At 40.8% G+C, this 26,027-nt stretch overlaps 2 protein-coding genes across 10 annotated transcripts in view; one reads left to right on the forward strand and one right to left on the reverse strand.

Moving 5' to 3' along the window:
• Window positions 1–2,640: 2,640 nt before the first annotated feature.
• On the forward strand, window positions 2,641–19,288 carry CABYR (calcium binding tyrosine phosphorylation regulated). 4 transcript variants are annotated; one of them, XM_055129618.1, is made up of 6 exons: window positions 2,641–3,751; window positions 7,357–7,528; window positions 7,617–7,670; window positions 14,755–15,081; window positions 15,736–16,470; window positions 18,505–19,288. In XM_055129618.1, the coding sequence occupies exons 2-6, from the start codon at window positions 7,381–7,383 to the stop codon at window positions 19,110–19,112; spliced, it is 1,872 nt and encodes a 623-aa protein (XP_054985593.1). In that variant the 5' UTR covers window positions 2,641–3,751; window positions 7,357–7,380; the 3' UTR covers window positions 19,113–19,288. The 4 variants fall into 4 exon arrangements, with proteins under 4 accessions (XP_054985593.1, XP_054985591.1, XP_004606078.1 ...); XM_055129616.1 differs by having other exon boundaries at window positions 14,755–16,470; XM_004606021.2 differs by lacking the exon at window positions 15,736–16,470.
• Window positions 19,289–20,648: 1,360 nt separating this feature from the next.
• The window catches only part of OSBPL1A (oxysterol binding protein like 1A), a 221,228-nt gene continuing 215,849 nt past the window's right edge, over window positions 20,649–26,027 (reverse strand). For all 6 annotated transcript variants that reach the window (XM_055129610.1, XM_055129611.1, XM_055129615.1 and 3 more), the window contains 2 exons: window positions 25,146–25,236; window positions 20,649–21,839 (listed from right to left, as the gene is read on the reverse strand). In XM_055129610.1, the coding sequence (XP_054985585.1) occupies window positions 21,737–21,839; window positions 25,146–25,236 (194 nt within the window). In that variant the 3' untranslated portion in view covers window positions 20,649–21,736. The remainder of the gene's footprint in view (window positions 21,840–25,145; window positions 25,237–26,027) is intronic.

The following is a 26,027-nucleotide window of genomic DNA, read 5'->3' on the forward strand; positions in this document are numbered from 1 at the left end:
TCTTGTGAAGATCGACTCTTCCTCCACAAACCGCCTGTGCCAGGGACGCATTCCCCGCGTTAGGCCGATATGTTAAAGATTGTCTCTTTTCAACATATAGCTCAAAATAATAATGAGAAAATAAATGGATTCCCTGGGGAGAAGGCTAAGTGACCTTGTGCAAACATTTTAGTTTTGTGCTTTTATTATTTTTAAAATAAAATTGACATCAGTGTTCAACCTGGGGTCTCGTAGGAACGCCTGCCATCAGCATGTGGGGGGGCGCCAAGGGGCACCTGTGTATTAACAGTTTCATGACAGAGCATTTCTATTGTTTCCTAAAGGATAAAAGTGCTCCCTAGTGATTCACTTTGACCCACTAACTACTCTTGTTAGTAACGTAGCACAGATACTCTCACTCCTCTTTCCTGGACAGTGAAACTCGGACACAGAAATGCTAATTCACCTCTTTCAATGACTCTCCCATTATCAGTACAACAAATGAAGAGAGTATAGGGCCATGATGACAGAATGAATATTCTTCTACTGTAAAAAATGATAATCATGGTCAAGAATTCCATGTTTTCCTTATTTAAAAAGTGCTTTTTAGCTGAAATTGTATCAGAATATTTATATCAGGTTATCTACTGAACATTTCAAAATGATAAATACCTTTTTTCCCTTTGACAGCCAACAAATAGAAGGAAATAGGAGATAGTTTTGTCACCCAAAGTGTAACCATTTATCATATCTATTAGGAAGCATAATACATAAACTAGATCAAATACCAACATTTTCAGAGTTTTTCTGATAAATTGTCTAATTACCAAGTGTTAGGAGGAATCTTTTAACAAATTACTTGAAAGTTTATTCTTGAATTAAGTTATTTTTTTGCCTCACAAATTTTGAAGACTAAGGCTATCTGGCAATGGGCTGCCAGACTTTAAGCATTCCTGTTTAGCTCAGGTTATTTGATATTATAATATGGATTGATTTTTTTCTAATTATTTATTAATAATTTTTACTGTCACTTAATTTTCAGTATTGCCCATGTGTGTTTGCAGCATATAAATACCTGTCACTTTCAAGAATTTCTCGAGTAATTAATACTAACTTAGAAACACAGCATTTTGTTAGATTTGGTCTACCAAGATAGATTTGATTATCTTCACAGCTAAAAATGGATGTGGCAAACTTCTCAGATTTGCGAAGCATTCTATATCTTAAGCTCAATCTTAAAATTGCCTCTTAAATAACTTTATGATAGTATATCAGGGTGTCATTTATTTATAGAACTTCAGAGTAGAAGCATGATCATACGCTGTGTCAACATTTCGATACATTTTTCAACTGGGGTCCCTAGGATATTTCAAGAGGGCCACAGGGGGAGATTGTATAAACAGGGGAACACGGAACAAGACAAGGCAGGCAAACTGGTAGGATAGACAGACCATAGGAAGGAAGCAAGGTCAGTGGGGACCACTGTCAGGAAAAGGTTGAGAAACATCATGTTGACATTTCTATTAAAAATCCACCCTGGGCAAAGAACCTAGAATGTTGGTAGGTTTAATTTCCACAGTCTGACTCTTCTGACAATCATCAGTTTTGGAATTGCTCATGCTTCTGGCTTTGGCCAACTGTCTCGATGTTTCCTCACTTCCAAGATAGTTATTAAAATTAACTTTCTGTTCTAATAGGAATTTTGTGTGAATTTTAAATACTAGCCAGAGAGTACCATGATACTACATTCAGGTAATAAGTAGATCCAGAAACGAAATCACTGCTTTCTCAAGAGAAGAGCATCTAAAATATTGACTACTTGATTTTGTCAAAACCAAGGGAAGAAAATAATGAATCTTAAAATATGGTTTGTGCCATTTTGTTGTTTTCATAGCTAAAATGTATGTGCCAAACTTCTCAGATTTGTAGCACTTACTGAATCTTCAGCATTCATACATATTTGAGTCTTCAGTTAAAATATTTTAACTTTTACTCAGTATTCAAAAACTACATAAAGCCCTGAAGCTTAGGACTTTTTTAAAAAGTTTCTGAATTAACTGCTTTAAAAGATCTTTTTTCTTCAGACAGATTTAAATATTTTCAGATTTGTGTTCAGCTCACTAAACCAAATAGAAAACTTTGCCATATCATCCAGTGGAATTGTTTTACATGGTCAAAAGCACAGGTCTGTTTATAAACCATCTCCCCGGGGTCTGTTGTGCACAGTTTCTCTGAACATGGAGGCACATCATGGAGAAAGGTACATTGTAGATGATTCATAAGATTCTACCCAAACCACGATGAAAGTACATTTAAACACAGTGCAAGTGTATTTGTGCTGTTAGAACGACTGAAATCTGAGCCTGTTTCAGTTCAGTAATTCCTAAGTTATCTGGTCCGTATGCTGTGACTTATCCACTTCTGAACAATGGAAATCTGCCTGAAAACGAAGTTTGGTGTAAGTTGTTTTCTTACCCCTGGCTGATGAAGAAAATAATCATATAAAAGTGGAACTCTTTGCATCTTTGTGTGCTTTTTCACGTTGACTTCATTCCTTCTGCTTTCCTTATTTGGAGACTCTTCAATGGATCATGTCATTTAAGTGTCAAATATATTTTTGTACTAGATTGTGCCTCTAATAAGTGAAATCTCTGATGTAGATTGTATGTACACGGAACACACTTTTATAATTAGACACAGTTGGAGGCTTGGTCTGATAACAATGTGATAAACACCTCTGTGGATAGTATACTTAAAAATTGTTCCATTATTGGGAGAGGTACCCTTTTATTGTAGCATATCATGGCTAAAAGTATTTGAATAATTGTTACTATCAGATGTCAAAGAAAATTAGAATACTTATTGTCAGATATTATGAGTCAATTATTTATAAAATTTGCACCTTTGTTTCTCCCAACTTAATGTGCACTTCTGATTTTTAAAATGCAATTTATTTTGATGTATGTATATGTGCAAACAAATTCACATGGGGTTTTTGTGTGCATAAATTTTCCTAGTTATATGCATCCTTGAGGAAAAGTGGCAAGTTTCAAATATTGCCTTGAACCTATGAAGATATGCATATACACGGTAATGTGCTATTTAGTATTCCTTACATAATTTTTTATTGGCAGGTTTTGTAGGAAAAAAATCTCATTCCTCTCAAAGGAAGAGACTTAAAAGTTGGGAAGAAGACATCCAGAAAGAGAAAAGCGAGCAAGAAAATAGAAAGTTGCTCCATCAAAAATGTGTTCTTCCCAAAATGTGATTAAAAAAATTGAGCACACAATATATATCACTTTGTGGTGAAAAGGGACAGGGGAACTAAACTTTATCAACTAGTTGACTGGACATAAAATAGAAATGACACTTGCAACCCAAGTGACATTTGGGTTCCATTTAATTTCACCCAAGAGCCACCGTACTCAGCTTGTGGTTCAGGTGGGTTCTACGGCAAGACTTAGGAAAGCCATTTTACTGAGGGGCTGATTCCAGTGTAGGTAGCCTAAATGAAAGAAACATTGCCTCAGGGAGAGTCAAAACATTTTATAGACCAAAGTTATACTCCATCAGTGCATATATCATGGGGCAATAGAGGAAATGCTTCTAACCCACTGATTTCTAAAGGATATTTCTCAGCTGAGTTACCAAGAAGGAGGTTGTCTGGTGAAAATGACTGGAGGAATGTCTGGTACCTTGAACTGATGAGCAAAGGAATGGAGGTGACTAGGAGCAGCTGTATCCCAGCCCAGAGTCAAATGGAAACCAAAAGGTGAGATGTAAGTTGGCTGCAGAGGTTCCACCGTGAACTTCTGTGATGTCTAAGTTAAAGATGGGGAAAGGAAGAAAACACTATGGCAAGGAAACAGTGAAGTACAAGAGTTTTATATTTTTGTAAGATCTCATGTGACTGAAAAGATGACAAGGCTGTAATGGACAGTTGCTTATCGTTAAATGTTTTCACTGTAATTTGCATTTCAGGATGTCTTGAACAAAGTTATTGAACAAATGTGGAAAGAGTAAAGATTTCTGAGTACCGGGGCTGGAGCGATAGCATAGCAGGTAGGGCATTTGCCTTGCACACGGCAGACCTGGGTTCGATTCCTGTTATCCCTGAGCACCGCCAGGAGTAATTGCTGAGTGCAGAACCAGGAGTAACCTCTGTGCATCACCAGGAGTGACCCAAAAAGAAAAAAAAAATTCTGAGTACCTAATGCCTAGTTTGGTGTTCAAGAGAACCTACAAAGGTTAGTTCACACAACCATAAATGTCTCTAATTCCATTGACACCAAATGTCATATCAGAAATACCAGATTTCATGGCAGCCATACTTTTTATTTACTCTGGCAGTTGAGCAATGATGGACAAAACTATACCATCACCTACAGACCTATTACAGAGCCTTAGCATTTTCCCTTCAGTTTATAAACGAATTTAGGAGGTGGGATTGGGGAAGAAAGAAACGTGAACTTAAACAGTTCTTGTTGATTTTTAAACATTTGAAAATGGATGGCAAGGAAGGCATCCTTGTCATCAAAGGATGACTTCAATAATCATTATTGTTAATCACCATTAACAATAATGTTAATTAGTGTTGAATATCTAGCACAGGTGTTTATCGAAAGTAGGTGAAAGAATGGGTTTTGGGTGATTAACACTCTTTTACTTTGCTAAAACTGAGCCAGAATTTCACCCCTTAATCATTGGCAACTTGTTGCTGATAGCAAGGTTTTGGGGGGCAGTAGTGGGAAAGAGGAGAAGAAAGAATACCTAAGATACTTCAAGAAAGGAGAAACGCAGCTGGGGCGCATAGCAGATTCTCTTAACACAGATTTCTCAAGAGGAAAAAGAATCGAGTTGCATAAAATTCATTCTGTTTATAAATTTGGCGGTGTGCATTGGAGCAGAAATTATTTGAAAGGGTGACTGAAAAGATACTGGGGCGTCTTAGCGAGGAGAGGTGACAGCAAATTGGAAGGACTCGAGATCTATTTCTTTTCCCTTCCAAACAGTCCTTGAGATTGGACCTTTTCAGGGTCTCCAATGGAAACGCCAAATTTCAATTTGTTAGAAAAGGCGAAGTACAGCCCCCTTGCTCGCAGCGTTCCGGCCTTTGTCGTCCTCGGCTCCCCATTGGTTGCAGCTGCCCAGACCACACCCCTGCCCCTGACCATTCCGGGGCCTTGAGGGGCGGGGCGTGCTTTGTGACGCAATCGCTGACGTCCCCGGGGCTATAAAAGGAGCCTCGGGCCGTGGCCTCTTCCAGGAGCCGCCGGCAAGGGGGCAACGTCTTTAGCCGGAAGGAAGGTGGGGCGAGGCGGGCGGGGAGGCGCCCCTTCTGCGGCCCGAGGGGTGGCCGTTAGCGTCCTCCAGGCTGGGGAAAGGCCGAGGTGCCCAGAAGGGGGCCCCCCACCGCCTGCCCCTGCGTTCCCCACCCAACAGCAAGCCGCGGGAGCCCGGAGCCCATCTCTCGGGAGCCCGTGGGCTTCTTGGGCGCCTCCTTCAAGTCTTCTGGGGCTCGGAGCCCCGGGTCCAGGGGCTCTCCCTGCGCCTGTGCTTGGGTCATTAGATGCGTCCACTCTAAATGCGGGGTCTTGACTGGAGAGTTTTGGAGAGGAAGGATCAGCTCACTTTCAAATGACTTGTAATTTGCGCCGTGGCCACAGATTGGTCTGGCCTGGCGGGGACAACGATTAGGGGCTGGAGGAGGGGTCCCAGAACTGACCGCGGTCCCGCCTCTAGAAAGGGTTTTGTGGTTCAGTCCGGGGCCGGGGTGCGTGGGAGCGAGCACATAGGATACGAATGGGGAAAACTTGGAAAATGCTTTAGGATGAGCACTCTGGCTTTCTGGTAAAAGATGGTTGCATTGAACAAAGATGTTAAAAGGATGTCGTGGGAATAGGTTTTCAGTAAGGGAGCCAATCCAGTCTCATTTTCTTCGTGGCTTTAATTTTTTTTTTTTTTTTGGTAGTGATACACTTTTTTTTTTTTTTAAGGGGTTGGCCCTTGGGTAATTGCTGTAGTTAAACGGTGCCACGTAGCCCCATGAAACTCGTTACTCTATTTACTAGAGGGATGTTGTTGAGGACACGGTTCATTATATCATACTATTCTCTTAGTGAGGACCCAGAGGAGAAATTCCTCCTGGGTCTCAATGTCCAGAATAGTTGTGATTCTCCCAAACAGCTGATTTTGTTTTCTTATCTAAGGTAAACGGAATCAACAATTGTTTACCATTTTGTGAATATAATTTGGTACAAATTGACATTTTTTTTTAAAGTTTGTTTTGTTTGTGGGGGGCACGCCTGTGCAGAGCTTACTCCTGGTTCTGTGCTCAGGAATCACTTCTGGTGGGGCTCAGGGGACCATACCGGGTGCAAGGAATTGAACCCAAATCAGCTGTGTGCGAAGCAAGTGTCTTACTCCCTGTACTAAATCTCCAGCCCTGACATCTCATTTTCTCAAAGTGAAGGCAGTGGTGGTGTAGCTGCCTTACAAATTGAAGTACTGAGGGCTTATTTGGAGTATTAACCTCCTAACTGCATCTCTTTCTATTTTCCTTCCATATATTTTTTTTCTTACCACTTACTTGATTTCCTTGCATATTTTATTTCTAAGCCTTCTCAAATCATTCTCTCCCCCTTCCCTTCCCCCACCCCAAACACACACATACACCTCTGACAGTTTCAGGTGGAACCCTCTGCAGCTCTTGAGAATTACAGGTCATAATATGCAATACCCTTGGTACCACTTAAAATTCAGAAAGGCAGGAGTAGGGGAGAAGGGAGAGGAAATTAAGGTCGGGTTAGGGAAATAAATGGGAAAAAATGAAAAGTTCATATGCTGGGTGGTATAATACCACCACAAGTAACATGCCCACTCGGTTGTCAAAAAATAAATTGAAAGCTAAAATGAATACATGAAAGTTATGAATGGGAGAAATAGGGAAGTAGAGGCACTTTCTTAGGGAAACTGATTTATAACCACTGATGGGTGTACAGCAAGGTGGTTTGGAAGGGTACTGTATGAACACAATTGAGCTTTCTTAAAATATTTAACCCTGCAAAATGCTGAATTTTATATAAAAGATGGCCTTTGTATTTAATATCATGCTGGAATTCCTAGGAGGGATTTGGAAATCTTTATTAATAAGAGATGACTTATTTCCACCTAGCCAGCTATTGGTAGTATGTTTTCTGCCTTTTCCCTTTTGATTATCAAGAATTATCCTGATTTATTAAATACGTAGAGATTAGATTTGAAGCTAAAACATTTCCTTAGAGATAAGACTTTTTCTTTGAAACTATAGTTACTACATAAGAAATCATTTACTGAAAACCATACTACGTATAAGGCTTTGTTTTTTTCTCATTCTAGTTGAGATAAAGACATCCTGCCAAAATGATTTCTTCAAAGCCCAGACTTGTCATACCTTATGGCCTCAAGACTCTGCTGGAGGGAGTAAGCAGAGCTGTCCTCAAAGTCAACCCATCAAACATCAACCAGTTTGCAGCAAGTTATTTTAAAGAACTTATTGTGTTTAGAGAAGGTTTGTTTTTCCTTTATATTTGTTGCTTTGAAAAAGCATTTCAAATTGGGGATTTTATGTACCTGATTTCATATATTTATTCATTCAGAGAATGGGTGTCTGGACATAAAAGATCTGATTAAACTATTTCATCAGCTTAAAGGTAAGTACCCTAAGTGGTAAGAATTCAACAATTTTAGTTAAAAATTACTGAATCGTTATCAGCAAGCATTCAAACTTAAAAATGAGGCTCACGATTTTTTTTTAAATTTAAAGAATCCTTTCCAATACACTTTTCAGGGAAGCCCCTTAAAAGAACTGGATGTTGCAGTAATAAAGCCTGACACTGAGATATATACATTTTAAAAGTTGTATAATCTGTTTCTGAAAGTTTTTATGAATAAAAGATTAATCACCTGTCCTCCTCGACAGAGTTCTGGCTGGAGGACAGGTAATTAAATGTCACCAACTGTCTTCTTTTATCCGTTATTTTTTTTTCTTTAAAAATGTCTATAATTTTAAGCAAACACCATGATTTACACTATTGCTAATGGCAGGCCTTCATGCCTAAAACATTCCCACCCTACACCCTCCAGCAATGGGTCTGCGTCCCTTCCCCATTGTCGCAGTGTCCCACACTACTCCCTGCAGTGACAGGCTTCCGGCTAAGGACCAGTTCTCAGATTCTGTTGTCCCTGGGCATTTGTTGTTTCCTGACTGTATTTCTTTATGTCCCCAAGAGTTTTTCTATAAAGAGAAGCTTTTCAACAGTGGTCTCCTCTGGCCTGTCTCTGTATCATACTCTGTGCATCTGTATAAAAGTTAAGTATTTGTGGGGCTGGAGCGATAGCCCAGCGGGTAGGACGTTTGCCTTGCACGCGGCCGACCCGGGTTCGATTCCCAGCATCCCATATGGTCCCCTGAGCACCGCCAGGGGTGATTCCTGAGTGCATGAGCCAGGAGTGACCCCTGTGCATTGCCAGGTGTGACCCAAAAAGCAAAAAAAAAAAAAAGTTAAATATTTGTGTAAACAGCTGTTTTTTGTTTGCTTTTTGCTTTTGGGTCACACCCAGTGATGCTCAGGTGTTCTTCCTGGCTCTGCACTCAGGAATTAATCCTGGCAGTGCTTGGGGGACCATATGGGATGCCGGGGATTGAACCCAGATCAATCAAGTGCGAGGCAAATGCCCTACCCGCTGTGCTATCACTCTGGGCCCTAAACAGTTGTTTTATGAGAGTATGAAACAGGAAGATGATGAAGTTCAGGAGGGTAAAGTGAAGAAGTTAAAAATTCATAGGATGAAAATTTGGGAAGATCACAAGAATGAAATATGAAGGGTAAAGGAGGATCTGTAGAGCATAACTGTCCCAAGAATGGGCATGTATCTAAAAGAAAAGTAAGAAAAGCACTTGGCAGAACCTCGTGGAAAAAATGAAAATTCCTGGTCAGCGTGGAATTAACTAATTCCTATAGTACTGACTAATCAATACTTTGGAGTGATGATTTCAGAAAAAGGTTAAGACCAGCGAATTGCCAACCTCTTTCCTTTACCCTTAGTCATTTTTTATTATGGTTCCACGATCTATGATACTGTTAATTATGCTTTCCATACATGCATCATTCTAGTGCCACACCCGTCATGAGAGTGTCTATTTCTCTCCACCTGCCTCCTGCGGGCCCCTTTCAGACAGCACCTCCTCCTGTATAAGCTCAGTTCTGTGATCTCCAATTCTGATGACTTTGGCCATTTGTGGTTTCCTTATTATATTTCTTTATGTCCCACATATATGAAATTTAAACATTTTAATTTTTATTGTGGAAGTGGTGACACCTATACACATATATAGATGATTAAAGCTAAACTAGAATTTTTCCAAAATTATAAATCAATGATAAGTTGAATTTCTTTTTTACTTTCTCTTTTTTGTGGTCACATCAAATTAAAAAATTAATACTGTGAGTAATTCTGTGCTAATGCATCTTAACGCTAACATGAAATAGAGAAAACCTACAGATAATACAATTTAGTAAGAGTGAGGAGAGGAGAATTAAGAAGTATTTGAGAGAAAATCTGAATAGGTGTGTAAAAGTGTGCTCTATCTTGAAAAAATATAGGATTTAAGTTAGAAAATATAATGTTTAGGTGTATGCTTTAATAAAAAATTTTAATAAAAACACATAGATGTAAATAAAATCACCTGGCCATAGAACATACAATATAAATAAAACAACTATTAGAAAAGAAAGCAAGATAAAAATATGCCTTAGCAAGCTAGGAATATACGGATCTTTTTTATTCCTGTAAAGGGCGGCCATGAGCACTCCAAGTGAGTACATACGACATAACAAAAGTGTGCAGGCTGCTAGGGCTCACTGCCAAGGAGGGCAGTGCCCTGGGATGAGCTCGGAGGGCAGCCCCACGGGAGGGGGCAGAGGTACTGGAAAAGCCAGCAGAGCCTCGGGAGCTGTGGAGAGGTGGCCTGCTGAGATGCCAGCCATTTTTACACTGCTTCATAACCAAGAGACGGAGAAATCAGGAGTAACCTAGCAGGAGAGTTTAGGTATATAATGAAAAAGATGCCCAAAATAAGGCAAGATTAACAGAGCAGAGTCAGCATTTGAACCGATAAGAAAGTCATTGTTGAATTTCAGGAGTAATTTGGGAGGATATTTTGGGGGAGGTGCCTACCCGACAGTGCTCAGGGTTACTACTGGTTCTGCACTTGTGGTGCTCAGGGGACCATATGAGAAGCCAAGGATCACACTTGGGTTAACCTTGTGTAAGGCAAATGCCCTCCCCACTACGGTTCCCATCAGAAGTAATTGAGTACTTCCCTGTGGGGTTCCCCTTCCCCTCTCCCTATCTACCTCCCTCCCTCCCTCTCTCTCTCACTCTCCCCACCCCAACTCCCACAGAATAAGTTGTTGTGGCTTATGTGCTTTGTCTTCTATGGCAGGGATTGGTCTGAGAGTCTTTTGCAGTGTTGTACAAGCTTGCAAAATTTGAAACTGGTGATAAATTCAGTGAGTCTCTATCCAAGAAGATAACTAGCAGCCCTTTAGGTTCTTTTTTTTTTTTTTCTGAAGAATTTCCTAGCATTCCACTAGCAAGTGAACTAAAATGGAGTTTGGTCCAGCTAGGTTAACATTTTGAATCTCAAATTCTCAGGTTGGGACCAGAGAGAGAGTACAGCAGGTAGAGCACTTGCTTTGCATGTGTCTGATCTGGGTTTGGTCCCTAGCACAGCATGTGGTCCCCCGTATCCATTGGCTCCCATTCTATCACGATAACAATGACTATGTAAATCCACTTGTATCCAAGAAAGCATCACTCTGGGCTAGAGAGAGACTATCTGGGGATATACAGAAAAGAGGGCTCCCACTTGGTAGGCATTTCCTCCCCTAGTGACATCCACTCACCGTCTGACTGGTTTAATTCCCCAACTGCTGTTCCTGTGGGAATTCTGGGTGAATTTGGTGGCATGATTGTTCAGTTACCTATGATAATCATGTACATACAACAGGTACCATCTTCTTTAAGTAGAACTTTCCTGATGTGGACCCGTTTTGTATATGAATGGTGGCACCAACAACACCCTAACGTGCTACTGATTCCTAGGACTGAGATTCTTCTGGGGTTTCCATGACTTAAATGAGAGGAATTTATAAAAGATTACTGAGCCTATGTCAGCTATCTCTTATTCTGATCTTTCAGTTTCTTTAGCAGATTAAGACAGCCTGAAGACGGCACCAGGTATTAAAGCATGGTGGAATGGGCAAAACCAGATTTTTATCTCTAGTTCATTGTTTGTCCTCATCTCCAAGATAGTAGGTACGGACATGAAAGACTTGTTTCCTAAGAATGTTCCCTGGGAACGCTATCTTCTGCCCCAGCTCATTACTCGCAGAACCGGAGGCCAGATTATGCCAATTCTGATCTGTTCACTACGCAGTGTAGGTGGCAGTGGTTTCATCAGAGTGGCAAATGAGATCTCCAACTCACTGTCACTGAGTCCAGTGTCCACTGTTAGCCCCTTCTTCTAACCTTTCTTGGAGTCTCAGGAAGGGCTGCTTCCCTGACTTCCCCCAGCTCAGTTCACGGTCAGCAATACTTGGGAAGCAGGGGAGTAAGTTACACTCCTACTCAGTCTTGTCTTTTTCAACCTTTCACTCTGGGATTTATTTTTCTAGAAGGAGTCTCATATTTGGTAGGTGTTAGAATAGGACCCAGTAGCATTTACCCATCTCCAATGAAGTTTGACTTCTTTTGCAGAAGGGGATGGGGACATAGTGAAGTGGTAGACATAAGTATTATACCTGTGAGAATCTGGGTTTGATCGTCAGCACAAAAAAAATATTTCATTCATTTGGCTGAGGGAGCATGGGTAGGAAGAATAAGACCTGGGAGCACACTTTTCTTACTTTTCTGTCATCTCAGATTTCCCCATTTTCTGGCACTTAAAGCTCTCAAAGCCTGATCTCTGTCCACACTCTCCCGCTCTATCAAGGCCTCCTCTCGCAGCTTTTCATGCATGTATGCCCATTTCCAAGCAGTTCATGCTATAAAACTCTTGGCATTTCCATTTTTTTTCTTCTTCTTTTTTTTTTGATTTTTGGGTCACACTTGGCTCTGCACAGGGGTTACTCCTGGTTCTGCACTCAGAAATTATTCCTGGTGGTGCTCAGGGGACCATATGGGATGCTGGGGATCGAACCCGGGTCGGCTGCGTGCAAGGCAAACGACCTACCCGCTGTGCTATCACTCCAGCCCCTGGCATTTCCATTTTTGATTAAGTATCTTACAATCATATGAATCAGTGAAAATGCCCCCATTTCTTAGTATTAAGAAAGCTTCCTCATTAATCCAAATGAATCACTTAAGAGAGATTAGAAACTTGATGATATTTTAAGGCCAAAGTTTTAAGGTCCATCACTTATGTGAGGAAAAGTAAGAAAAAGGGAATAAAATTCATGGAGTACCTATTTGGTGCTAGGCAGCAAGAATATTTGTGATCAATTAAAACAATTAACTTTTATAAGGCAGGTGACACATTGCTATTTTACAAGAAATCTCATTCTTCAGAATTTTAAATGACATTGTAAGTTTCTAAATATTGACTGGTACACATAATCTAAACTTCCATCTTCTGAGTAGCATGTTTAATGCTCTTTCCAGAATAGTGTTGTAGGGACTCTCTGGAAAACCTTGTATTCTTGAGCTCAAATGGGGAAGAATTTCAGCTTTCTTTCATCTACATTATCTCCTACTACTTTACTTCTGCCTTGCTATTGTCTTATTGTGGATCCTGAAGCCCAGGTTATGCCAATTCTGATCTATTTATCCACTATGCAGTATAGATGGCAGTGGTTTCATCAGAATGGCAAATGAGATCTCAAACTGTCACTGAGTCGTTTCTACTGTAGTCCCATCTTCTAATCTCTCTTTAAATATCAGCAAGGCCTGCTCACCTGGCCTCCCCACCCGATTAGCCTGTTAACTTTCTAACAGATCCTGACCATCTTTGGCTTGACCACACATTGCAGTCATAAACTGACTTTCGGCTCTAATTTTAATTTCAGTGCAGCACCATTGCTGTATATCATCATTGACTTGAGTTATGCAATCACTGAAAATTCTTAATACTGTCTTCAATTTTTGTGCCAACTTCTATTTTTATTTTTTTGAGTTGGTTGTATATACTTGACTGTCTATCCTTTATAGACAGAAAATATACTCTTTTTAAAACTAAAGTTTTGCTGATTCCATATTCAGGGATAGGTATCATTCATTTACCTAGAAAGGCTGGCTATTTGTACAAAGGTAAGAATTTAGTATGTTTAAGAAAGCCTTGTGGGGCCGGAGCAATAGTACAGCGGGTAGGGCATTTGCCTTGCACGTGGCCATCCCGGGTTCGATCCCCGGCATCCCATATGGCCGCCCCAGCACCATTAGGAGTAATTCTGAGAGCAGAGCCAGGAGTAACCCCTGTGCATCACTGGGTGTGACCCAAAACACGAAAAACACAAAACAAAACTTGTAAAACTGCTGAAATCATACCATGTAAGTAAGTAAAGTAGCAGAGAGGTTCCATTCAGCAATGTTGAGATTATAATAATTTAATCCCTATGTTAATTAGGTTCTTGAAATCTGTCAGTCAATAAATCACTGGCTGGGAAATTTAAGATCTTCTGGGGGGAAAATGAGTTATCAAGGCTGTGAGTCAGTGTTAGGGGTGGTGGGTCAGTCAGATCAGGAACTGGGTTGTGGAGGGTGTGGACAGCAGTGCAGAGCGTGTTTGCTCCTCAGCTTTCAGCTCCTCCCAACACTGCACCACAGAGGAAATCTTGTTACCATACCCTTGCTCCCATACCAGTTGCATTTGGTAATTTATTGATCCTGTCCCACCTCAGCTTTCTGTGGGCTTAGATCAGTTTTTTTTGAATATATGTTTTCTAGCTTACTGGGGTTGGAGAGCTAGCACAGCGGGTAGGGCCTGGGTTCAATCCTCAGTAACACAGATGGTCCACCAGCCCTGCCAGACACGTAATCCCTGAACACACAACCAGGAATGGACCCCAAATAAAAAACCAAGTTTGATAACAAATAGCTGCTTTATTTCTAGGTAGAGTTAGGATATTTGCCCTGACAGCTGCTTAGTGGAAGATGGTATCTGATCATCATTCTTGTCACCATGTCACTTAGAGCCACAAAGGGACTGTAGTATTTTTTTGAATGAATAAAGACAGGGAAGTTGCATCACTCAAACTGAATCACAGATGTTGGAAAGTAAAGCAATGTATGTGTATACATCTTCAACTTACGATGGTTTGACTTAGAAGCTTTTGACTTTTGTTTGTTTTGTCTCCAGTGGTGTTCAGTGAGCCATATACAATACCAGAGATGGAACCAGGGTTGCAGTTGAAGTGTCCACATACAAGGCAAATACCTTCTGTACTACCTTCTTGGTCTACAGAATTTTTGACTTTTTAAGATGGTCTAAAAATGACCTGCACTTAGTTGAAACTGCAGTGTCATATTCTGTCGCTGTTCTGGCCAGTGGCAGCTATCTCCCAATTCATGGTTTTTGTGTACTTAACAATGTTTTCAACTTGATGGGCTTATGGGTCATGATTCCAACGAAACTCAAAAATCGGTTTTTTGACATGTGTATACTCATTCTTTTGCTATTTTCTTAAAAATTCTTTAGATGAATAATATATTTATTAACCCTTATGACTATTTTAGTAGAGAAATGGTCAGAAGGAGTGACACAAGAGAAGAAAACAGAATGTGTGAAAGAGTCAGAACAAACACCTTTAATTTGTGAAGAACCTAAACGGATGGAAAAATCTACGGACACAGCAGAGGACAATATATCTGCAACATCACTTAACAACAAAACTACTCAGTTCCCGTCATTTCATGTTCCACCCCAAGATGAGGAGACAACTGAAGCAATCTGTGGTCCTTCAAAACCAGCCACCCCGAAGAGTTCCACCCCACCTTCCTCGCCATCTCCAGAAGTGGCTTATGTGCCCGCTGATCCAGCTCAGTTTGCTGCACAGATGCTAGGTAAAACTTCATCTATTAATCCTTGTGAATCTGAAGTTTTAATGGTGGATGTGGCAACAAGTATGTCTACCATTTTCAAGAAGGATTCTGAGGATGAAAGGGTGTCTATAAAATATTCTGCAGAGGTAACTGATCAGGGTGTGGACCGAGTATCTGTTGAAATAGATTTGGGTTCTAAAGCTAAAGACGATGAGGATAAACCACTATCATGCCCCTTGCAGGATGAACAAGAACCTCCTGCTGAACCATTACCGTGCCCCTTGCAGGATGAACAAGAACCTCCTGCGGAACCATTATCGTGCCCCTTGCAGGATGAACAAGAACTTCCTGCTGATGATCAAGCTCCTGAGTGTCCTTTACAGGCAAATACAACTCTCCTCATACAATCTATCTATAATGATATGCCTGTGATAGAAAGAGTTACTCTTGTAGGGCAAATTCCAGAGCATAGTGTTGAAAAAGAGCAGTCACCACCAGAGGTAGAGTCTGCAGATTCCTCAGTGCTTAAAAGGGTAGTTTCTGAAAAGTCTCTGCACCCTGAAATGAATACCACTGAGACAGGCAATAGCACTTCTGAGCAGGAGGAAGCTGCAGAGGCAGCTGACTCAGGTGGATCTGTGAGATCATCGATTGTCTCCTTCCCTTCTGCTCCAGAAAAGCTTACTGCAGAAGGTCCTACTGAGCCAGAAGACCTTACTGCAGCAGGTAGTACTGAAGCAGAAGGTTCTGCAGAGCCGGAAGAACCTACTGAAGAGGAAGGTTCTGCAGAACCTGAAGACCTTACTGAAGCAGAAGGTCCTACAGAACCTGAAGACCTTACTGAAGCAGAGGGTCCTGCAGAACCCGAAGAACTTACTGAAGCAGAAGGTCCTGCAGAGCCGGAAGACCTTACTGAAGCAGAAGGTCCTGCAGAACCCGAAGAACTTACTGAAGCAGAAGGTCCTGCAGAGCCGGAAGAACTTACTGAAGCAGAAGGTCCTGCAGAACCCGAAGAACTTACTGAAGCAGAAGGTTCTGCAGAGCCGGAAGAACTTACTGAAGCAGAAGGTCCTGCAGAACCCGAAGAACTTACTGAAGCAGAAGGTTCTGCAGAGCCGGAAGAACTTACTGAAGCAGAAGGTCCTGCAGAACCCGAAGACCTTACTGAAGCAGAAGGTCCTGCAGAACCCGAAGACCTTACTGAAGCAGAAGGTCCTGCAGAGCCAGAAGAACTTACTGAAGCAGAAGGTCCTGCAGAGCCAGAAGAACCTACTGAAGCAGAAGGTCCTGCAGAGCCAGAAGACCTTACTGAAGCAGAAGGTCCTGCAGAGCCAGAAGACCTTACTGAAGCAGAAGGTCCTGCAGAACCGGAAAAGGATAAAGCACCTGAGCAAGGTTTGGTCAAGACAGGTAAGGAAGTTGTGTTTACAAACAAAAGATTCTATTTCAGGTGACATCAATTTCAGGTAAACACATAGGTTGGTTCCCCAGAGTGGTCAAATGTCAATACTTTTAGCGGTTATTTCAAACGTCAAACTTCAAGGCTTTGTTGTATTTTCTTCTGAGATGAGTAGTTTTTAAATGATATCACCAAAACTGTTAGCTACAAAATATAATTAAAACATTAAATAGCATATGGGGTGTTAGTTTAAAATTCTCAACCATGAACATAAAACCGAACTACAACAATGCATTTCTATAGGCTCTGGCATTTAAAAGGAAAACAAATGGTGGTGTGTTGACTGCTTTCACACATAGGAGAGCTCTGCAACCAGGTTTGGGGAGTTGGATCAAGCACCATTTCATGCAGGGGAGCTTACTGCAGTTGACAGAGCAGCCCCCAAGCAAAGAGAAGTCAGATGGAAGTTCTGTCGCACAGGCCTCAAGGAGGTAGCAGCAGAAAGGACAGACAGGCACTTCACGAACAAAGGACATGTTGTTCTAAGATGACTGGCTTCTTTCATCCCTTCCTCTGCCAAGTGCCCAGAGCAAGCTGCTTGCTTTCTTGGCTGCTATCATCTATGTTTTAGTCCTGTGAAACAGAGCTTTGATCTCCATCTCGATCTAATGAAGGGCTATTCCTTCTGCCCCGTATAGCCAGGTCCAGCTGTCCTTTCTGTAGGGACAAATGGCATGTGCATGAGCCAAACCTCCTCCATTCCTTTTGCAGAAACTCTCAGTGATAGGAAAATGTTACCAAAGCAGGTATTCTTTTTTTTAAAAGATATCCAATTCTGTCTGGCAATGTGACTGGGAATCTGCAGAGCCTGAAAGGGGCAGTATTGGAAACTGGACTGGCATCGTACTTGTGGCTTAAATAGCGCTTCCAAATCGAACTTCTGTTTTTAAGTACTTAACGTTTTAGATACTGTTAAAACTTTCATAACAAAGATTAAAAAGCAAAGATTAGGCTTGTTCATAGTTTTATAAAAGATCAACTGAGAGTTAAAAGCTTCCAAAAACATTGTCATTTAATCACATGCATAGTGTTTTCTTCAGGGGTGGTGGGGGGGGAACTTGCACTAGAGTCAGCTGGCAGTGTTAAAAAAGTTCAGCACATCCTGGAAAATTGCAGCACCTCCATCAAGAAATTTCCTCCACCATCCCATTTTCTTCTAAGAGAGAACTTGGTCCTCTCTCAAATGGGAAGTCAAACTTGCCATTAATGATTCTTGGGACGTGACCCCAAGGCTTGCCTAAAAGGGGTAAAAGGGGTGCGCCCTGGGATTCTGAGTCTAACGTGATCTAATGCTTTGCATACAGTACAAATTAAAGGGAGATAATGGTGCCCGTGAAGGACCAGGAATATTTGATTCTGTAATAAAAAGATGCCTAGTGTTGACTTTTTTTAATAAAGAAAAAAAACACTATGCAGATGCATTAACCTTTTTTCCCAGTGGCTTAATAAAAGACACTTCAGGGGGCTGGAGCAATAGCACAGCGGGTAGGGCGCTTGCCTTGCACGCGGCCGACTCAGGCTGACCCAGGTTTGATTCCCAGCATCCCATATGGTCCCCTGAGCACCGCCAGGGGTAATTCCTGAGTGCAGAGCCAGGAGTAACCCCTGTGGATCGCTGGGTGTGACCCAAAAAGAAAATATATATATATAAAAGACACTTCAGTTGACTGAAACAAGAGCATTGCTAAATCTCCATTTCCTTCCTGCAGAAGCTGTATCTAAATTTGAGTACCTGGAAACAGTTGCTTAGAATGTGGTCACTTCTTCAGCCACCTGCTAGCACAATACTGTCCTCATTTTCCAACTGTAGAGTCTTCTTTCACATTACCAAACACAATTTAATTAGCCCTCTCTATAGCATGCTTTATCGCACATATTACTATTGTTGTTTTATATGTAATTGTTTTTATAAAGACATTTCTGTGCATAGCGCCTGATACAGAGACCAAACCTTTAATGCCTGCAAATTTTTTTTTTTTTTTTAGCAATAGCAGCAAGTGAAGCAGGACAACCACCACCATATTCTAACATGTGGACCCTTTATTGTCTAACTGATATGAATCAACAAAGTCGCCCGTCACCGCCACCGCCACCTGGGCCTTTCCCCCAAGCAACCCTCTATTTATCTAATCCTAAGGAACCACAGTTTCTGCAGCATCCACCGAAAGTTACTTCTCCAACCTATGTGATGATGGACGACAACAAGAAGACCAATGCCCCACCTTTCATTTTAGTAGGTTCCAATGTTCAGGAAGCTCAGGATTGGAAAACGCTTCCTGGACATCCTGTTCCACAGTCGGAAGCCTTGAAGAGATATGCTGCAGTCCCAGTGCCCATTGCGGTCCCCGCAGAACACAAATTCCAGAAACATGTCCCTACTCCCAAGAATGCCAGTCCGCCTACAGGCAGACCAGAGGGCCCCAGACCCCAAAGTCCAGTTTTTCTTTCTGTTGCTTTCCCAGTAGAAGATGTAGCAAAAAAGGTTTCACAAAAAGGTACAGGATCTGGGGAAAAACCTGCCCCCTTTGGAAGTTACGGTATTGCTGGAGAAATTACCGTAACTACTGCCCATGTTCGCAGAACAGAAAGTTAAAAACTGGTAGGTAAAGCTGCCTGCCATAGTACGTGGGTCCTAACAAACCTGAGTTTTCCACATTTTGATTTGTTGAACTGGAAATTGAGATATTTTAAAAAATTAAATTGAGATATGCAAAGAGTTGGAGTATAATCCAATTGGATGTGGTTATTTTCTCCAACCTGCTCACCACAAATCACTAATAAGTGCTACACCATGAAAACACTAAGGACTTGGTTAGTGAACCTGGTCTCCTTTCCGTATCTGGTTCTGTGTCTAAAACAGAACTGATGAGAATAATCTTATTGGGAAAATCATAAGGAGGGAAAGAGACATGAGATTATATATGGAGCATCCAATTAATGTAGTCAAAAGTGAATACTGACAGTTGAATGGACAGATTGAAGCTAAAATGAGTGGCAGTTTTATCACTAAAAAGCACTATTTTTTTAAAAAAAATTCAGGGGCTGGAGAAATAGCACCACGGGTAGGGCGTTTGCCTTGCATGCAGACAACCTGGGTTCGATTCCCAGCATCCCATATGGTCCCCTGAGCACCGCCAGGAGTAATTCCTGAGTGCAGAGCCAGGAGTGACCCAAAAAGAAAAAAAAATTCACCCAGTACTTCATGCCAGATCTTACACAAGTCCCTTAATTTCCCCCAACACGTGTATACACGTCTTACACAGAAGCCACAACTTAGAGTGATGTTATAATCAAGCTACAAAGAAATTAAGTTACTGATTTAGGCCCCCTCATATTTGATTTAGACATTAAAAAAAGAGAGACCTATGATACTGCATGAAAGTCACACAAGACTGGTTGAAGGGATTATGAAAGTCTGGTATCCCAGCTACCTGCTAAATAATCTGGCTATCAGACTCAGTATATACCGTTTGTTAAACATGCACACCAATACTTATTTAAGCTAAAAATGATGGATAGGTTTAAGTATAAGTTACTATATAGAGGAACAATTTATCAAGAGAAAGGTATACGTACTACTGATTCATCCCTTTTGTATACTTTTAGTGGAATTGTCAAGGATAGAGCAGGAGGGTAAGACTTGCTGCAACAGTTCACTATTCACTATTTACATTATTCCTAACAGATGCAGAAAGTGACGCTGCTGAGTAAGTGTGCAAGGTGGAGTCTGCCACCAAGTGCACGGTACCAATAAACTGCATGCAAGCATAAGATTTGGTATTCTTATTTTGTAATTAGGAAATAGCCAAACAGTGAACACATGAGACCTTAAATATTTTTTATCTATGACACAACAGTATATTCCTACTCTACTATTCCAATCACAAGTTTCCTGCCCAGAAATTCCAACTCAATAATTCCTTATTTGGCATTCATGCTGCCAGCTCGAATAGTACCTTGCTATCACACCCCAGCGAATATTAAGTGGTAACTGCCAATGTAGCATGGTTGGTTCTTAAGAACTGTGGCACTCAAGGATTTTTTTTTGGGGGGGGGGGGGTAAGGGCATTCTTGATATTTGAGTAGTGTAATAGTACAGTTTAAGATTTAAAAGAAATCACACTTTAGGAGAGTAAGCTATAGCCTTTATTTAGCATCAGATTACTTAAATTTTAACACTTGTTAACTTCAAGACAAAATTTACTGGCAACTACCCTAAGGAGCAAATATCTGTCTGGCAACGAGTGGATAAATACCATAGGATTAAAGTACCCCAATTAAAGGGGCAAAGCTACTACTGTACAGTAGATCTCCATACATATTTTAAGTACACAGGTGCCTCACAAACTTCAAATGCACAAGATCTCCTTTTATATAGCTTGATACTTATAATACATATATATGAGTGTATCTTAATTTCTCTGTGGTACTTGTCACTGGAAGTTGAAGCATTTATAAAGAGGTCATTATATAACAATTAAAAATCTATTTTCTAGGGTGCTTTCTGTAAATTGCTAGATTTTATACATATTCTTAAACATACAATTTGAACACCTTTTAATTCTAATCACATTGATTACACCAAACTAAAATTAATTCAGAGCAGTAAAATAAGCAAATAAAATACCTTTTCCAGTTTAATCAGAAATTTCAAATCAGTAATATCTATTCTGAAGACTTTTTCTCTTTTGGGAGTGGAAGTAGTAACTTTGAGACAATTAGTATGAAGAACATCTTATTAATGTAGTCTTCACAAAATGCCCTCTTCCTCTACATTTGAGCACAATTCTAAACATTCCAAAGTTACATCTAAAACATTCAAGCATGTCAGCATAAAAATATTTAAAATTAATTCATTTTGGACCACTATATAATTCCATAATGCTAATGTTGTATTTAGGTAGTTGTATTTAGGTATAAACCTTCAGTAATTATGGCAATTGCAACCAGGAGAGCATATTCTCCAGCAGTTTATCTTCCCCCTGTATAAAACAGTATTCCAAATAAGACCTTATTTGGAACAAATTTATTTGGGTAGTAAAATAACATTTATTCTAAGACTTTTATCACCAGTACCATTTTATGCCCTATTTTTTTGTTGGGTGAAATGCAAGTTATCTTGGAAGTGTTTTTGAAGATGAGTAGAAATCAAGAGGGGGGAATCTATAAACAGGTTTAAGACTTAATTGTAGCCAAACACTCTCACTTGTCTGCATTTTAATAAATGTCAGGCAAATTGAAGTAGTTTCTGTCCCAGTAGCTGCCGGAATAAAGCCAATCTTGTGCTCCATTGTAGGGATTAGGGCCTTGATGGAACCACCTATTAAGAGAAAGGCCAAGATTTACAAGTGTCGGAACTGTAGGAATCTGCTACACTCACGAGTCTTTCCAACGAGACTGAAAAATGACACCCCAAAACCTTATGGATTTCCACAGCATAAGTACTAATACTTACATGGACACTAAGCAGTACTCTCCACCTAGTAGAGCTCTCAGAAACAATACATATTTATCTAACTCACCATCCCGTGGATTTGACTAGAACTAGGCCTTGCTTTGGATAAGGTAATGAACTTTTACAACATACATTAATAAGGAAGCAGTCTGAGGCTAAGGAAGTGTCTACCAAACAAAGCTCTAGTGAATGCTAGAAAACAATTTTGGGGAGGCAGGAGGCATAAGCAGTACAGTTCTTGAGGCCTGGGGCTACACTGGGTGGCACTCTACTACTGCTACCCAGAGTGCCTCACTCACTCAGCCTCGCCTCCGGAAGCCCTGTGCTCTAACACGAGTCACAAGATGTATTCTTCAGACTTTGGCAAGTAAAACAATATTAAGGAACTTTTTTTTAAAAATGAAAATCAGAATTTTTGTCTTCTATTCTGTTGGGGTTCAAATGCTCCAGCAGTGAGATTACCTTATCTCATAAAATTAAGTATTTCAGAAAAGCAGGCAAATCAAAATCAAGGTAACAAATAATTTTAAAAAGTAATCATACCTCTGGCGTTGTGCCATACAATTTCTCCCATATTAAAGAGGGGGGTGTCAAAAGGAGAGAGAACAAAAGGGAATGTCCTGCTGCAGAGGCAGGGTAGGGTGGTCGGAGGGAGAATGGGCACTTGTGGAGGGATGTAAACGATCACTATGACAAATGCAAACACGAAAGTTTGTAATTGTACCTCACAGTGATTCACTAATTTAAAAAAATAATTAAAAAAAAAACCCGAGGGGTCTGGGTATCAGACTTGGAAAGATAGTCCACAAAGTTGGCTGTAATAGTGATGGTTGTTATTTTGCTCATTTGTATGCAACATATACCAAAGCCCACGTCTATAGGCTGCTGAAGCAGGAAGCATCCCGTGCTCTTACGGAGAGTTCAAACACTGCGGTCAAGATGAGCACCACAGAGATGAAGGTCTGGTGCCAAAGACGAGGGTTTCTTTCAGCTGCAGGTTCTCCTAATTTTAAAGCTCTGCTGCTATTATAACTCCACACATGACAAAGTTATTTAATACTTTCTAAAGTCATATTTTAGAAAAGCTTGGGCCAGATTTCTTTTCAATCTTTTCAATCTTTTATGTTCTTTTATGTACTTTTCAATCTTTTCGAGTCTGCGGAGTTCCTGAATCTGTAATCAGTAATGCAGAGCGCTCTAAAATTCTGACTCTTCAACAGCCATCATCGTGGGGGGAACAACTGCAGTGATTTTTCTCTCCCCGTCTGCCTCCCTCCTTCTTCAAATTCTTATTAGTGTTTCCATTATCTCTCCATATCCCATTTATTAAAGTGTCTCTACTTTCCTCTAGAAAAATAGGTCAAGATCACTCATTTTCATAATCATGGGATCACATTTAATTTTACTTTTTGGAAGCAAAATAGTTTTTATTGAAAGTAATTTAGAGATATTTAGTGGTGGGGAGTGGAAATATGTGCTTATGGGATTGAACAATGAAAGTAGAGGAACGTGAGCCAGATTATAGTTTCTCTCCCATTTCTGAGACGGCCAGTAGCTCTACCCAGTTAAAAAAAAAATGCCCCTTCCCTGACTACTTGACTGACCAAGTTATTCAGAAAAACAGTCTGTGAATGACAATCTTCTTACAACCACTGGATGCCCAAATTTTTTTGACAGGGGGATGATCCAAATGATCTGTTCTATCCAAATTAGCGATACTGACACAGAGACAGCTATGGAAGAGAACATCTGCCAGGCTCTAAATTATACCTCATAAACATGGCTTCTAATTTTTATTTTGGGGCCCAGTAAGAGCTGTTTAAAATTCTGTGCTAGCTGAATACAAAAGCAAAAGCTATCTCAGAATTTTTTTTTTTTGCTTACATAATAAACTTGATAAAGTAATGAGAAAAATAAAGGGGCCAGTTGTTAGAAATAAAGTAGAAAAATAAACTTTTCTAAAAGATGAGCAGAAGCAAAAAATAATAACGTTTTCACTGTTATTATCCCATGAAGGATTAGTGAAGGCTGGGGTGCTGATCCGAGGTCTTAGTCTTAAGAAGCTCTGGTCTGGGGCAAGTCCTTTCAGTGACACACCAGCACTTTCCCCCTACAACACGGGATTCACAGACCTGCTGGTTGTAGATGGAATCATCTAGAACCCTTGGGAGCCAGGGCATGTGTCGGAGCAAGAGGCCTGAACCTGCCCTCTCTCCCCATGGTGGCACTGCTCTGAGTGTTCTTTATGTGCTCAATGGGAAAAATAAGTAAGTTTATGCTAGCAAAGCCAAAAACCTCTGACACTGAGACTTCTCTAAGATACAAAAGAGCTGCCAGATAACAGCTCCATTTCTGAAATGCTCCCAAAATTGTGCACATATTGGCTCCAAGACCTTTGTGAAAACTTTGAATTATGAGACAACAGGTTCAATTATGGAGTCCTGATGTAGACAATACTTTTGTTTCTGTAAGAGATTCTACTACTCAACAAAAGTGACTACTAACTATCCCCAGATTCTCAAAATAATAAACTTTTTCAGAAATAGTATTGCCTACTATTTCTGAGTGGAACTGAAGATGTTAACCTAATACAAATTTTCTTCCATTATGTCAAATTCCTCGTATTTGTAAAAAAGCATAGTTTTAAGTATTCTATATATTCTATAATGTGTTCATATGCATACACATATACATATATATATATATATAATTCTGTTTGGTATATTGAATACGCCACGGGTAGCTCTTGCCATGCCAAAAACAGTAACAAAAAGTCTCAAAAATGGAGACATTACTGGTGCCCGCTCGAGTAAATCGATGAGCAAGGGGATGACAGTGATACAGTAATATATATATGAATGAAACCAATGGCCCTCTACTGGCCATACAGAAGCAAATGGCTCTGAACCCTTTCTCATGCCAAAATGTGTAGCTCCAGATTTTCTCTCCTTTCAACATGGAAGGGACAGGGTTTTGATGAATGAAGAGGAAAGGTAATCTGCTGGACATTTATCTGTGATAATTGTGGGAATATTTAACTCTTAGTTTCCAATGTTCATTTCTGCTTGGCCCATCCGGGGCTTGTTCAGCATGCACCCTTGGAGGAGAGAACCTCCCCCAGCTACCGGCCCCTGCATCTCGTCCCCCCCCCCACCACAGGCTGGCCCGTACCTGGTCTTCCAGTCTTCTTCTGACTTGGACCTGTTTTTGCGAGCCGCTCTCTGTTTCTCCTCGAGCCGCTTTTTTTCTTCACTAGCTTGATCTGAAATAAGAACATCGATGACAAGTCACTCTAAGAGGAGACTGAGGAAATTTAGGGAGATGCGCAGGCCATCCCCATTAGCTTTTCCCCATTTTATTAGAGGACAAACGGCACAACTGAGCGCTGAGCTAGAACATCAGCACCTCGAGTAAACAGAGGTGCAGCTGGCATCACAGCTTCGTCTTCTCTTCCTACAGCCTATGCCCAACTAATACTGAAAAGGAATCACTTATTCTTTTCATTTCTGTCTTGTTGGTTTCTTTTGGGCCACACCTGATGGTGCTCAGGGCTTACTCCTGACTCTATACTCAAGAACTACTCCTGGTGGGGCTTAAGGGACAATATGTGGTGCTGGGGATTGAACCCGTGTTGGTCACATTCAAGGCAAGCACTCTATCCACTAGTATTACTCCTGCCCAGAATTCACTCATTCTTCAGAGCATAAACAATTTGTTAGGGTTGGGGTATGGCTCGCCAGTTGGGCAAATGCTTCCTATGCTTGCCCTAGGTTTGTTTTCCAGTTTCAAAACATAAAAGACAAAACAAATGTACATTAAATTATTCCCACAGGGCCCATCATGGGGCTTGGTGCAGGAGGTTGAGTTCAGTGCTGGGCAGCAGCAAACAGGAGCCCTCCCTACAGGCATTCCAATGTGTAAACACTGTGGCCAGGTGTGGCCGCAGATGCCGGACAGCGGCAACAACAGACAGGGAAGGGACATGTCTACCCCAATAACAAATTGGGTGGAAATGAAAAAGGAAAAATAAATCCTAAGTTTTAAGACTCAGGC

Source organism: Sorex araneus, chromosome 2 (genome assembly GCF_027595985.1).
Source record: "Sorex araneus isolate mSorAra2 chromosome 2, mSorAra2.pri, whole genome shotgun sequence".
NCBI classification, from domain to species: Eukaryota; Metazoa; Chordata; class Mammalia; order Eulipotyphla; family Soricidae; genus Sorex; species Sorex araneus.